The 13,870-nt window shown below is 35.3% G+C and overlaps 1 protein-coding gene across 2 annotated transcripts in view; it reads left to right on the top strand.

Annotated features, from left to right (window-relative positions):
• The window catches only part of ZNF292 (zinc finger protein 292), a 131,970-nt gene that overhangs the window by 69,660 nt on the left and 48,440 nt on the right, over positions 1–13,870 (top strand). For both annotated transcript variants that reach the window (XM_066358915.1, XM_066358916.1), the window contains 3 exons: positions 4,991–5,145; positions 5,330–5,408; positions 8,548–8,683. In XM_066358915.1, the coding sequence (XP_066215012.1) occupies positions 4,991–5,145; positions 5,330–5,408; positions 8,548–8,683 (370 nt within the window). The remainder of the gene's footprint in view (positions 1–4,990; positions 5,146–5,329; positions 5,409–8,547; positions 8,684–13,870) is intronic.

Genomic DNA, 13,870 nt, shown 5'->3' with positions numbered 1-13,870 from the left:
CCTAGTTTATAGGAATTTTCAGTTATTTGTTATCCAGATTATATATTATTTGTTATCCTGATTAAGCATCCTTAGTTCCATCAATCTTCATATAACACAGTTTTAAATTTTCTTACTATGCTTAGTTTATAGTTTACTCATTGATATAAGCAATGTGAGGCCTTATAGGAATACTTGGGCTTCTTTCCTCTCTTATTCTTGTCCCATCCTCCAAACCAAATCACAGTGACTTTTATCTTTATATGTGTATGTGTATATAATTATAAACATACATATATACACATACACATTCACTTAATTCATTCTTGAGGGCATGTGTGAATAAAAACCATTGGTGAAACAGCTGGTGTGAGACTTTGGCTCCTCCTCCTCTTCCCTAATAAAACCCTGATTTTATTCAGACATTTTCCTTCCCCTACATGGCTTTGTGCTTCAGAGATGCAGGCCCTTTCTCTAGCCTTGGAGAGTGGAATCTGATTGGTTTAAGAGTCAGGTATGGGGTCCCATTATTACTGTGTGACGTGAAATAGATAACGGGTTTCAGTTCTGGCCAGTGAGACCTGATGAGAAATCTGCTGATAGGAATTGGTTTGGGAGATTCTGGGAGAGGTTTCCTTATTCCTGAAAGAGATGAATGAAGAGATGGTCTTGTCTTTTCTCATTATTACTGTGTCTGGGTTTAAGAAGCCCGTTTCACTAACCTGAGACCTGGGTATTGGGTGGGGGCATCACCTGTTGATGGCAGAGTGAAGACATAGATATGTGGGTCCTTCAAGACGTTGTTGACCATCCTGCAAATGTCCTTTCCTCTTAATTTTCTGTTAAACGGTGAACTTCCTTATTGTTTATGCTGCTTTGAAGTGGATTTTCGTACCTTTAGCTAAAATAATCTTAACAGATAAAGAAGTCAAGTTATTCTTTTTTATCCGGCAAATTGGATAAATATTATTTAACCTATTTCTGATTATAAGGATTAATTGAAATAATATAGGTCAAAGGCATTTTGTAATTATGAAATAATTCCACAGATTAATAGTTCAGTTACATTACTACAATCAGTATTTGTAGTGGACAGAACATTTCACAGAGAATGAGGCTGTCTGGCTTTGCTAATTACCAATTGTATTAATATGGTGCAGGTCACTGGACACTTTAATTACTGCTCTGTAAAACAGAATTAAATGATCTTTCTGTGAAAAGAATGAGTCTGATTGTTGTGGGGTTCCTACCTGAAAGCCCTTGTGTAGATAAGGCAGTTAGTACAAATAAGTATTTTAATTGAATAAAGCATAATTTATTAACCAGTTATGTTAGGGATGTTTCCAATTTTATAGTGGTTCTACTGTATTAGAATCTTGAGAAACTAGGGAAGCTCTACCATCAGTATACTTACTGGCTATGAATATCAACTCTCATAGCTTTAAACAGACATATATTTGCTTTTTAACCAGACTTTCAGTATGAGCATGTCATCAGTTTTCTTTTTGGTGCCATCATAATCTGCTGTCACATTTTTTCTACCCTCTCCCTAGTTATATTATTCCCAGTCCGTTCAGTAGCCACCTAAATGGTCTTCTTTTCACCAAAAACTGCTTTCTCTCCCTCTTTACTCATCTGTAAAATAAAGTGAAAAGATAATTTTTAAGGTGTTTTCTGGTCCTAACATTCTGTGATCTGTCAGTTATTTTTCTCATCACTTCAGATTCTTTTGTATCCAAAAAAACTCAGCCTTGATTATGTACTAGAATTAAGTTGTAGAACTCAATAAAGCAAAGAAGTAATAATGTGTGAGAACCCTTTGCAGAACTAGACATATCAAGAAATGTAGGGCCTGACCGGGTGGTGGCGCAGTGGATAGAGCGTTGGACTGGGATGCGGAAGACCCAGGTTTGAGACCCCGAGGTCACCAGCTTGAGCATGGGCTCATCTGGTTTGAGCAAAAGCTCACCAGCTTGGACCCAAGGTCGCTGGCTTGAGCAAGGGGTTGCCCGCGGTCAAGGCACATATGAGAAAGCAATCAATGAACAATTAAGGTGTTGCAATGCGCAAAGAAAAACTAATGATTGATGCCTCTCATCTCTCCGTTCCTGTCTGTCTGTCCCTGTCTATCCCTCTCTCTGACTCTCTCTCTGTCTCTGTAAAAAAAAAAAAAAAGGGAGAAGCTTATAATTTTAAAGCTCTCAGGAAATTTGTCTGATGTGTTTTCTTTTTCAGCAAAAGTTAAAACTACAGGGTGGGGCCACAAGTAGCTTTACAGTTTTGAGTATGCAAAAGCTTAGTTTTGTAATGTATTATTTTCCATATGAACAACGTAAATGTACTTTGTCTCACCTTGTGTTATGGAAATTGATTTTGTTATTTAAAGAGCACCAATAGGGAAAACCTGAGTGTTCAGTTTGATCTATATTAGATTGGAATCATTTGCCAGACATGAAGGTCCCTAGATATCTAACCTTGTTCTTCCAGAAAAAGAAAATATTATTTAATAACTTTGTGTAGCAAGATGAATGAAAGCTAAAGTAAGAATTGTATGCATAGTTGAAGTTAATTCTGATATGTTTGAAGATGTGAGATATCACTTACCTCTGTTAGATTATCATAAAATGCCCAAGGAAAATATTAAAACCAACCATGCCAACATTTGCCCTTGTAACATTTTTTAGACACAGAACATCATACTCAGTCTCATTCCTAGAAGTAGAGGGATAATCACAAAAGAATCTCAGAATACAGACTTTTCTTTGTTCATTTGGTGAGTTTTGTTTAGAATTTTCTAAGTCCTGTTCAGAGATTTTTTTTAACTGCTGAGACCAAATACTTGGTGGCTTTTCCAGTACTACTACTCCAGCTCTCCAACACTAAATAAGTGTCCTACAATTCAGTCCAGTTCTGACCCTAGGTGGAGTTAGTGTCAGACTCCACAGGTTAAAGGGTTCAGTATAACACGGTGGCCCCTACTTCAGTTGGAAGTACTGGGTCTTTGGGTTATTTACACTTATGTCCAACTTGTAGGAGGTCAAGGTCTATGGATATATGATTACTCAGAAAATGAGTTATTATGTTGCCCTTTAATTTACCAGATTACTTTATTCTTTTCTTCCTTCCTTATTCTCTTACTACTTCTGCTAGTTAGAGGTTAGTAGAGAAGACAAGGCAGTGTTTTTTTTAAATATTTGGTAGTAGAATGTAATTCATTCCTTCCTTCCTTCCTTCCTTCCTTCCTTCCTTCCTTCCTTCCTTCCTTCCTTCCTTCCTTCCTTCCTTCCTTCCTTCCTTCCTTCCTTCCTTCCTTCCTTCCTTCCTTCCTTCCTTCCTTCCTTCCTTCCTTCCTTCCTTCCTTCCTTCCTTCCTTCCTTCCTCCCTCCCTCCCTCCCTCCCTCCCTCCCTCCCTCCCTCCCTCCCTCCCTCCCTCCCTCCCTCCCTCCCTCCCTCCCTCCCTCCCTCCCACCTACCTACCTACCTACCTATGGTCTTTTCTTCCTCGCTACCTACCAAGACTTTTTTTTTCCAGGCTGCTTCTGTATGCCAAAGGATATAATCTTTCATGGAGTTTTCCTTAGCTACCCTCTTTCCTAGATATGACATCTGTAATGTCTCATATGATGATGAAATGAGTCTTAAACCCTAAAGTGTGAAAAGGGCTGTCTTTTATATTATAAAAATAAAAAAAATAAAAACATTTAATTAGAGTCATACTTTATTTAGCATAATTGTAGGACCTTTCAGATAGTTTTTGATGACTCGCGGTTTTAGTATAGAGTCTTAACATGTGAGTATTTAACTACTGTAGCCAGGTTCTTCTGTCCTTTATTCTGTAGGATAAACAGCATTTTTTTTTATTTTTAGTAGTTTTGATAAGGTGAATTTGAAGTATGTACTTCATTAAGGGATGAGGAGTGCTTTTAATTTAATAAGCACTGTATTACAAAAATATCACTTGACTTTATAATCAGTCTTTAATATTGGTTACATATGTTGAAGGTCTTTAGATGATTTTTAAATGATAAAATGACATTAAAAGCAGTCATATGTTATACAGTATAATTTTTTATTAACTGAAAAATTACATGTCTTTTTGACCATAGTGATTCATTTATTGTTATGTGTTGAATTTTATGCTCCTTATATAAAATATAGGTGGCTGCATACAATACAGTGTATATAGTATATATATATATATACACACAGTGTATACAGATGTGTTGTAGAATTGGGCACCTGAAACTTTATAATTATGTTAATCACTGTCATCCCAACAAATTCAATTAAAAAGAAAACAAATATTCTTTGAAATTCTTCACTGTATGTCTTGTCTGATTCAGTATTACTTGCCCAGGTGTATTCTATTAAAATAACTTAAATCTTAGAAATTTTGAGTTTTTGAAAGATGACATTTTAATGAGGGTAGAGAGAAGATAATGCTTACACTATTTAAAACCAGCCTTCATGTAATGATGCTATTGTTGGATGAATTAACAGGTTTTTTTTTCCTATAGAATTATTCATTTCCTATAAAGAACTACTAGAAATAAAGCTTTATCACTTTATGCCTGACCAGGTGGTGGCTCAGTAGATAGAGCGTGGGACTGGGACGCGGAGGACCCAGGTTCGAAACCCCAAGGTCACCAGCTTGAGCCCATGGTTGCTGGCTTGAGCAAGGGGTCACTCGGTCTACTGTAGACCCCTGGTCAAGGCACATATGAGAAAACAATCAAAGAACAACTGAGTGCTACAACAAAGAATTTATGCTTCTCATCTCTCTCCCTTCCTGTCTGTCCCTATCTATCCCTCTCTCTGACTCTCTCTTTGTCTCTGTAAAAAAAAAAAAAAAAAGGCTTTATCACTTTAAATGTTTTAATGAAGTATAAACTAGTTTTTGTTCTTATAAATAAAAATATTTTTAAAATTTTTCAGGGAGGAAAAAGAAGTTGATTAGTCAATCTGTATTTTGATTTACATTGAATACTTTTTATTATTTCCTTCAAAACAGACACTCCTTGAATATGCAGAGAAATGGAAAACTTCAGAAGATCCCTTACCTTTATTGGAGGTATACACAGTGGCTATCCAAAGTTATGTTAAAGCCCGACCTTATCTTACCTCTGAATGTGAAAATGTAGCCTTGGTTCTGGAACGCTTGGCATTGTGAGTAGACCTTTGAGTGAATAAAAATTTAGATTTAGCTTTTATGTTTTAACTTTATACCTTAGCTCTTATTATAGTTTAATTTTAAATAGTTATGGGAAATCTGATGATGATAGAATTATTCTTTTTTTTTTTACTTCACATTTGAATAATTATGTGTATTCTTACTGGCTTTGTTTTTTAGAAGCTGTGTTGAACTTTTACTGTGTCTGCCTGTTGAGTTATCAGATAAACAGTGGGAGCAATTTCAGGCACTGGTACAGGTGAGAATATTTACCTATTTTAATATAGGTACATTTTAAGTTAGTTTCTTTATTCTTAATAAATTATTGGGTTAAAATTTAAAACATCTAAGGAAAAACAAACATTAATTGCTGTTATTAACTCTAGTGTCTTGCATATAGTAGATGCTCAATAAGTGTTTACTAAATGAATATATACACTTAGTTTGGTTGAATAATGTACTGCTCTTTAAAACCTGATAATTAGAGGACTTTGCCAGAGCAGTAAGGGAACACAAAAGAAAATGTCCTCATTTGAATTTAGAAACAGTTTAACTGATGCTAAATATCTGTAATATGCATTATAAGAATTTAATATATCTCATTTAATTCTTATGAAAACTTTATGGAGATAGGTATATTTTTCCCATTTTAAAGGTGAGGAAACTGAGGCTCATAACTCTAAAATATTTTATCTGCTCATACTTATACAGCTAATGTCATGGAGTAGTTTTGAACCCAGGTTCTTTATTTCAAAGCACGTACTTTTTTTCCTAGAGCTGAAAACACCCTCTTTGTCTCTTTTATTCTACTTAATATGAATACTACGCAATTTTGCATTTACTGGTTTTTAGAGCATTTTTAAGAATGTTAAATTTTGTTTTAAGCACTAGATTATGCTGGCGGTATTATAAATTCTGAGTAAATTTTGATAATTGGTTAAAAAGAAAGTTTCTGCTACCTGGTTTTAAAAGTATAGTTGTAATTTTCTCTAGCCAGAATTCTTAAAATATCCTTTGGCTTTATGTTTTCCTGTAAGAGATATGTATATTAAAGAGGTTTAGTCTCAAATGTTGGAAACATGTGAAATAAACTATATAGTTAGAGAAATCAGTTTTCCTCTTAATATTAAACATTAACATCTATATAAAATGCAAAATTCTTGAAGTTAGGATTTATATCATAATATCATAGGATTCTATTATGTCTGACACATAATAGATACTTAAAAACTGTTTGTTGAGCCTGACCAGGCAGTGGCGCAGTGGATAGAGCATCGGGCTGGGACGCAGAGGACCCAGGTTCGAAACCCCAAGGTCACCAGCTTGAGCATGGGCTCATCTGGTTTGAGCAAAGCTTACCTACTTAAGCCCAAAGTTACTGGCTTGAGCAAGGGATCAGTCGGTCTGCTGTAGCCCCCTGGTCAAGGCACATATGAGAAAAGCAATCAATGAACAACTAAGGTGCTGCAACAAAGAATTGATGCTTCTCATCTCTCTCCCTTCCTGTGTCTGTCTGCCCTATCCCTCTCTGTCTGTCTCTGTCACACACACACACACACACACACACACACACACACACACACAAACACACACTGTTGAAAGTGTCTTGTCCTGTTTGTCACATTGCAACTAACTTTTTGATCATGCAATTTCTCTTTAGCATATTAGTACCTTGTGTCTTAGATATTTTTTCTCAATGTGTTTGTTATTAAATAAATCAGAACTTTTCATTGTTTGGCACTCAGATACGCTCTTCCACAGAATTAAATAAGTTTTTTATATACAAATATAATACTGAATTTCTCATGTTACTTTTTTTTGTCAGCATAAGATAAACTTCTAAACTTTACTTTTTGAAACAATAGCAAAAGTTGATACTTTTTTTATATGAGTTAATGAGAAGGAAATAACTCTTTAAATCCCTTTATGATAACTTTTCAGTATTTGCCCAAAGAAAAGTACTGAAATTGTTGCAGCCGGAAAGTTTTTATGATATTGAGGAATAGATGTTTTGTATAAACATAGCATGAAGTTTTAAGAGTTTCTATAATACTTTGCTCTTATTTTAGAGCTTCCTCAGGGTTATTTTATACTTGCTTAACAGAATTTGTTTCATTTTTCCTGTGTGTTAACGGTTTAAACCAGTGGTAGTCAGCCTGGTCCCTACCACCCACTAGCGGGCGTTCCAGCTTTCATGGTGGGCGGTAGCGGAGCAACCACAGTATAAATAAAAAGATAGATTTAACTATATGTAAGTTGTTTTATAAAGATTTATTCTGCCAAACTTAGCGAAAATCTAACATAAAGTACTTGGTAAGTAATTATTATTATATGCTTTAACTTGCTGTAACTCTGCTTTATAAATTTCATAAAGTGGCCTGACCTGTGGTGGCACAGTGGGGTAAAGCGTCGACCTGGAACACTGAGGTCGCCGGTTCGAAACCTTGGGCTTGCCTGGTCAAGGCACATATGGGAGTTGATGCTTCCTGCTCCTCCCCCTTCTCTCTCTCTCTGTCTCTCTCTCTCTCACTCCTCTCTCTCTCTAAAAAATCAATAAATAAAATATTAAAAAAAAAATAAAAAAAAAATTCATAAAGTAAAGTTACTTCCCTACTTTATAAATCACCATTACTGTGGAACCGGTGGGCTGTTAGAAAATTTTACTACTAACAGAGATACAAAAGTGGGCAGTAGGTATAAAAAGGTTGACTACCCTGGTCTTTACCACTAGCGATTAAACCCCATATATGCAGGGACTAGTTCTCTTCCCTAGTACTTTGCTTACAAAAATTCTCAGTAAACATTTTGTGAATTGAATAAAAACTATCTGTCTTTTGTGGCCTGAAGAATATATCAATTGCATGAATACTTGGGAAAAATAATAAGCAAGATTTGTATCAGCTTTAGTAGGATTTTGCCAAGTTTATTTAGTGAATAAATGAAAAATCATACATTTAGTTGTTTCTGTTCATAAGTCTCTTACTGGAATGTGTGTAAGTTGTCACTTAGGCCTTAATGCCGGCTGTCATTTATTAATGGTAGAAGTTCTGGGGACATCTTTTTACTGACAAGATGTAAAATGCCTAAGGTTTTTTGTGCTATGGATACCAATAGCTTCCTTGAGAAATAACTTTGCTCTTGGTTTATATTTTGGGAACAAAATAATATGGGCTTATTCATAAAACTACATTGTATTTATTTAAAATTTATAATTGATATAATGCCTATCCTTGAAATTTGACTTTAAAAATCAGAAGTAAAGGAATTTAGCACTTTGTAATATGATGTGAAAATTTTAAAATGAAAGTGTTGTTTTTCAAAAGTTTAGTATTAAAGCCTGATAAGCTTGCTTTTAAAAATCTGTTGTAATTCTTTGGATGTTTATTTGATATTTATAGGTAGCTCATGAAAAGCTGATGGAGAATGGCAGCTGTGAATTGCATTTTTTAGCTACTCTAGCTCAAGAGACTGGGGTATGGAAAAACCCGGTACTGTGCACTATTCTTTCCCAGGAACCATTGGATAAGGATAAAGGTAAATTTTCTAGAGAGAGAGACAGAAAAAACCCCCAAAAAGAATCATTAAACCAGAAAAAAAATAAGTGCTTAAAATTTGTTTTGATATAATTCATCTTAAGATATCCCAAACAAGAAGCGTTTAATTAAATTTTATCTGATGTGGTTGAGGCCCTTTATTTTTATTTTATTTGGGAGAATGATGTACTTATAGGACTTTACAATCTTAGCATAACAGAGAAACTAATTTTTTTCCCCAACATCTTTTTAACAGAGGAATTCCTCTGCAGCATCATGACAGGTAGAAATCTGGCTTCTATTTGAGAACTTACTGACTTGACAGATGGAGATGCAGAAATAGGGTAGTTAAATGATTTTCTTCAAAATAAAATAACAAATTAATACTAGAATTCTCAAGTCCTCTGTCTCTAAGATTAATACTTTTTCTCAAGCAACTTATTGCTCAGTCTTACTTTACCCTACTTTGTTATTGTATGAGTGGCTCAGGCAGTAAATATCCCAGTTAAACTCGAGTGGCTGATGTCCTATTGAAATAGATGACTAAATCACTAATATGCAATAACAAGTGTTCATAGTTCAAAAAGAACCACAAAGAAAAGCACAGTAGTTGTCTTTGGTACTTTTCTTCAAATTATTTTGGGATGTGCCCAACTTTAATTATAACCTTTCCCAAGTTACTTAATTAGAGAATTAAGTAAGTTGCTTTCATTGTTTATTGCTGCTTTTCCTGTTGATTGATAGCAAGCTAAGTATTTTGCAGTGTGATAGCAAATCATGAAAGCTCTGATAAGGGAGTATAAAGCCCATTGCCTCAGAACTCTTCTGGTTCTATGATATTTACTAAAAGATTTTCCAGCTAATCTCCAAACCTCTCTTAAAGCTGGTTGTTCCTACTTAACATCCCTTTTTTATTTTATCATTTCTCCGTGCTTCCCTGATAGTTCTTAGCATTGTTCTCTGTTTTCTTAGTTATCACAAGAGGTTATTTTTAGTACCCCCTTCCTTTGTGGATGTCCATGAATTAGCTATAGTGTACTCAAGACCTTACAGAAATAGAGTAGACATTCATTATTTAAAATAATAAGACATTTAAAAGTTGAGAATCTTAGGGTTTTTTGCCTTTGGCATATTAGTTTTATTTTTATATTAATACTACTATGTTTTTATTCTTATGATCAAATTATACTTTCTAATATTCTCAGCTTTTAAACATATTGGATGTAATATATTAATAATTTTATCCAATTATGTTGTATAGTTCCTAACAGTTTGAAATGTGCTTTTATATGCATGGTTATATTTAACCTTCACAATGAAAAAGGTAGGCTCTCTATTGTTCCTATTTTACAGATCAGAGAATGGAGGCTCAGAAAGATTACTTGTCTATTCTACATCACATTGCCAGTGATGTGAGGCAGAGCCAGGAAATGAAATCAGATCCTCAACCTCTCTCCTTTTTGTAATATGCCCTGTTGCACCTAGCCTAATAAAATAAAATTTCATTTGGTTAAATAAAGAATTCTTTTTTTCTGTTGTCAATTTCTAAAGAACGTTTTTGCCAAATTCATGCATTATGCTAATATAGTAAAATGAGACTTTTTACCTTAGCAGAGATTTAAAATTTATTTAAAAAGAAATTGTGCTCCATTTCCTTATGTGTTTAAATGTGCCTAACATTGTTTCTGATAACAAATGTCTGCCCACCTCTGTGCTGCTTTTTATCTTGGTCTTCACCTGACATAGCCACTGAAATAATTTATACTATACAATCAAGAAGAATTTCTACAATAGTAAATGGATTGTAGTGGCCAGACTTTAATACAGCTCATGAAGCAACTAGAGAAATAGCATATAATTAAGAGATTTCACAGCCATATCTTTACTTGGTTCTCTGTTATTTAGAATGCTTCTTCAATGGAAGTTATTTTATGTATAATCACACAAACTAGAAATGTATATTCATTTTCTCCTTTGAAAGAGTTAAAGAAATTAACATTTTACACATATATACTAATTTATTTACATTTTTTAATTTGATGGGTCAATAGGATGGGCACTTTTAGGTTTTTTATATTATATATTCAGCCCTTTCATTTAACTTAATCTAAACCTACATCACATTTGAAGAGAACAGCTAGATTTCAGAGAACAGTGAGTACACCTCAATAGGCATTGCTCATTAGTTTATAATGAAGCCTTTAAGTTTTGATGTAGTGTTTCAACTAACTGTAGATAATCTGCTTTATCTCAAATTGTTTTTGGTATTTTGTTTTAACTACTTTTAGACCCATAAAACCTAGCTAAACCAAGAACTGTTCTTTGATTTTGGGAGATAGAGGGTAGGCACATCTCAAAATTTAAATGCTGGTTTCCCTTTAAGATGTAGCCCTCCTAGAATAAGGTAACAAATAACTAAATCAACATAATTCAAGTAGATGGCCTTTGACTATTACAGGAACTTGAGGCTTACAAATTACTTGTTCCTTCCTATTGCTCTCAGGATTGGAAAGGCACTGAATGCTCACTTATTTTTTACTCAATTTTAACTCTCTTCTAAAACATCACTGATGAATCGACCTTTGCTTGAACACTTCCAGAGAAGGGTAACTATATAGTTCAGTCCATTCTTAGCCGTCTGTTAGAAAATATTTGTTATGAAAACTTAAAGTCATTCCAAATGAGTATAAATCCATCATTTGCTCCATAACAATTGAGATGTTTAAAGATTGCTGTCATGTCAATGTTTAGTCATCTTTTTTTTTGTGGACTACAAGCCTTTCAGATATGGGATGCTTGACTCTACAATCAGATACCTAATTTTTTAGTGCATTTTGTTGGTTGTTGTTCTCTTTAATGTGTAATTCTTGGAACTTAATGTGTACCCTAAATATGAGCTGACCAGCTTCAAGGTCATTGGTGCTCTCTCCTCTATCCTAACAACTTATACTGGAGTTAGTATAACTTAAGATGGCATTGCCTTTTTGGGTAACCATATCTTTCTCACAACTCAGTGAGGTCACTAAAACCACAAAAAAACATTTAAAATAAATGCTACTATTATTTACATGGATGTACTTTGTGTTTTGGCATATAAGGTATTGCTTTTTTCTCTTTAATTTCACTGTTTAATAAGATTTATTCTGTTTCTAAAACTTGTCCAGATCCTTTTAAATCCTGATTTTGTTATTCAAGGTTTTTTGTTTGTTTGTTTGTTTTTGTATTTTTCTGAAGTAAGAAGCAGGGAGGCAGAGAGACAGACTCCCACATGCGCCTGACTGGGATCCATCCGCTATGCCCACTAGGGGATGATGCTCTGCCCACCTGGGACGTTGCTCTGTTGCAACTGGAGCCATTCTAGCACTTGAGGTAGAGGCCATGGAGCCATTCTTGGTGCCAGGGCCAACTTTGCTCCAATGGAGCCTTGGCTGTGGGAGGGGAAGAGAGAGATAAAGAGAAAAGGGAGGGGGAGGGGCGAAGAAGCAGATGGGCGCTTCTCCTCTGTGCCCTGGCTGGGAATTGAACCCAGAACATCCACAGGCTGGGCTGACGCTTTACCACTGAACCAACCAGCCACAGCCTCAAGGTTTTTGTCATTCCCAGTTTCCTCTAATTACCAGACTTAATAGTTAGCATCTAGGTCTTTGATAATAATCATGAAAAGCTCATATCTAGAAACCTAGCCCCTAAAATACTTACAGAAATTTTCCTGCTTGCCTTCAGTCCTTTAACCTGTACCTTCTGAATATTATTGATTAATCAAACACACCTATTTTACTTTATGTCTGACCTGTGGTTCTCCTTTTTTGTCTGTAAAGATTTTTTTTTCTTTTACATAGTCAAGAGAGAAAGAGTTAGAAAGAGGGATAGATAGGGACAGACAGACAGGAAGGGAGAGAGATGAGAAGCATCAATCATCAGTTTTTCATTGCGACACTTTAGTTGTTCATTGATTGCTTTCTCCTATGTGCCTTGACCATGGGCCTTCAGCAGACCGAGTAACCCCTTGCTCGAGCCAGTGACCTTGGGTCCAAGCTGGTGAGCTTTGCTCAAACCAGATGAGCCCACACTCAAGCTGGCGACCTCGGGGTCTTGAACCTAGGTCCTCTGCATCCTAGTCCAACACTCCATCCACTGCACCACCGCCTGGTTTGGCTTGTCTGTAAAGATCTGATGAATAACTTTAATATTTGGCTAGAGGTTTATTAAAGTTAGACTATTTAATATTAAGGTTAGCCTGACCAGGAGGTGGGTGCAGTGGATACAGCATCAGACTGGGACACAGAGGACCCAGGTTACAAACCCTGAGGTTGCTGGTTTGAGCGTGGGCCTCATCTAGTTTGAGCACAGCTCACCAGCTTGAACCCAAGGTTGCTGGCTTGAGCAAGGGTCACTTGGTCTACTGTAGCCCCCGAGTTAAGGCACGTATGAGAAAGCAATCAATGAACAACTAAGGTGCTGCAACAAAGAATTGATGCTTCTCATCTCTCTCCTGTCTGTCTCTGTCTGTCCCTCTCTCTCTCACAAAATAATAATAATATTAAGGTTAGTCTGACCTAATTATTTTTTAAATGAACTTTTCATTTTAGATTTATTTTAAAAAATTATGAAGTTTTCACAACTGGTGGCCCTAATATTGATATCTTACATTATTATGATACATTTGTCATAATTAATAAATTAATGTTGGTACTTTGTTATTAATTAAAGTCCATACTTCATTCAGATTTACTTAGTTTTTACCTAATATCCCTTTTCTGTTTAAGATCACATACAGGATTCCACATTACATTTAGTCATTTTGTCTCGTTAAGCTCCTCCTCTTGGCTGTGACAGTTGTTCAAACTTTCCTTGTTTTTGATGACCTAGATAATTTTGAGGAATACTGGTCAGGTATTTTGTAGAATGTCTCTTAATCAGGATTTCTCTGACGTTGCTCTCTTGACTAGAACCTGTCTTGTAGATTTGGGGGAGAAAGGTCACAGAGGTAAAGTGCCATTGTCACAACATTATATCAAGAATGCATACTCTGTACATTGCTTTTGACTGTTTTTAACCTTGATCACCTGGCTGAGATAGTGTGTTTATCAGGTTTCTCACTGTAAAGCTATTCTTTCCCTTCTCATGCTGTACTCTTTAAAGGAGGTTACTCTATGCAGCCCATGCTTAAAAGGTGGAGAATTAAGCT

The sequence above is a fragment of the Saccopteryx leptura genome, chromosome 1 (assembly GCF_036850995.1).
Source record: "Saccopteryx leptura isolate mSacLep1 chromosome 1, mSacLep1_pri_phased_curated, whole genome shotgun sequence".
Taxonomy (NCBI): domain Eukaryota; kingdom Metazoa; phylum Chordata; class Mammalia; order Chiroptera; family Emballonuridae; genus Saccopteryx; species Saccopteryx leptura.
This window is presented reverse-complemented; position numbering and strand designations above follow the sequence as displayed.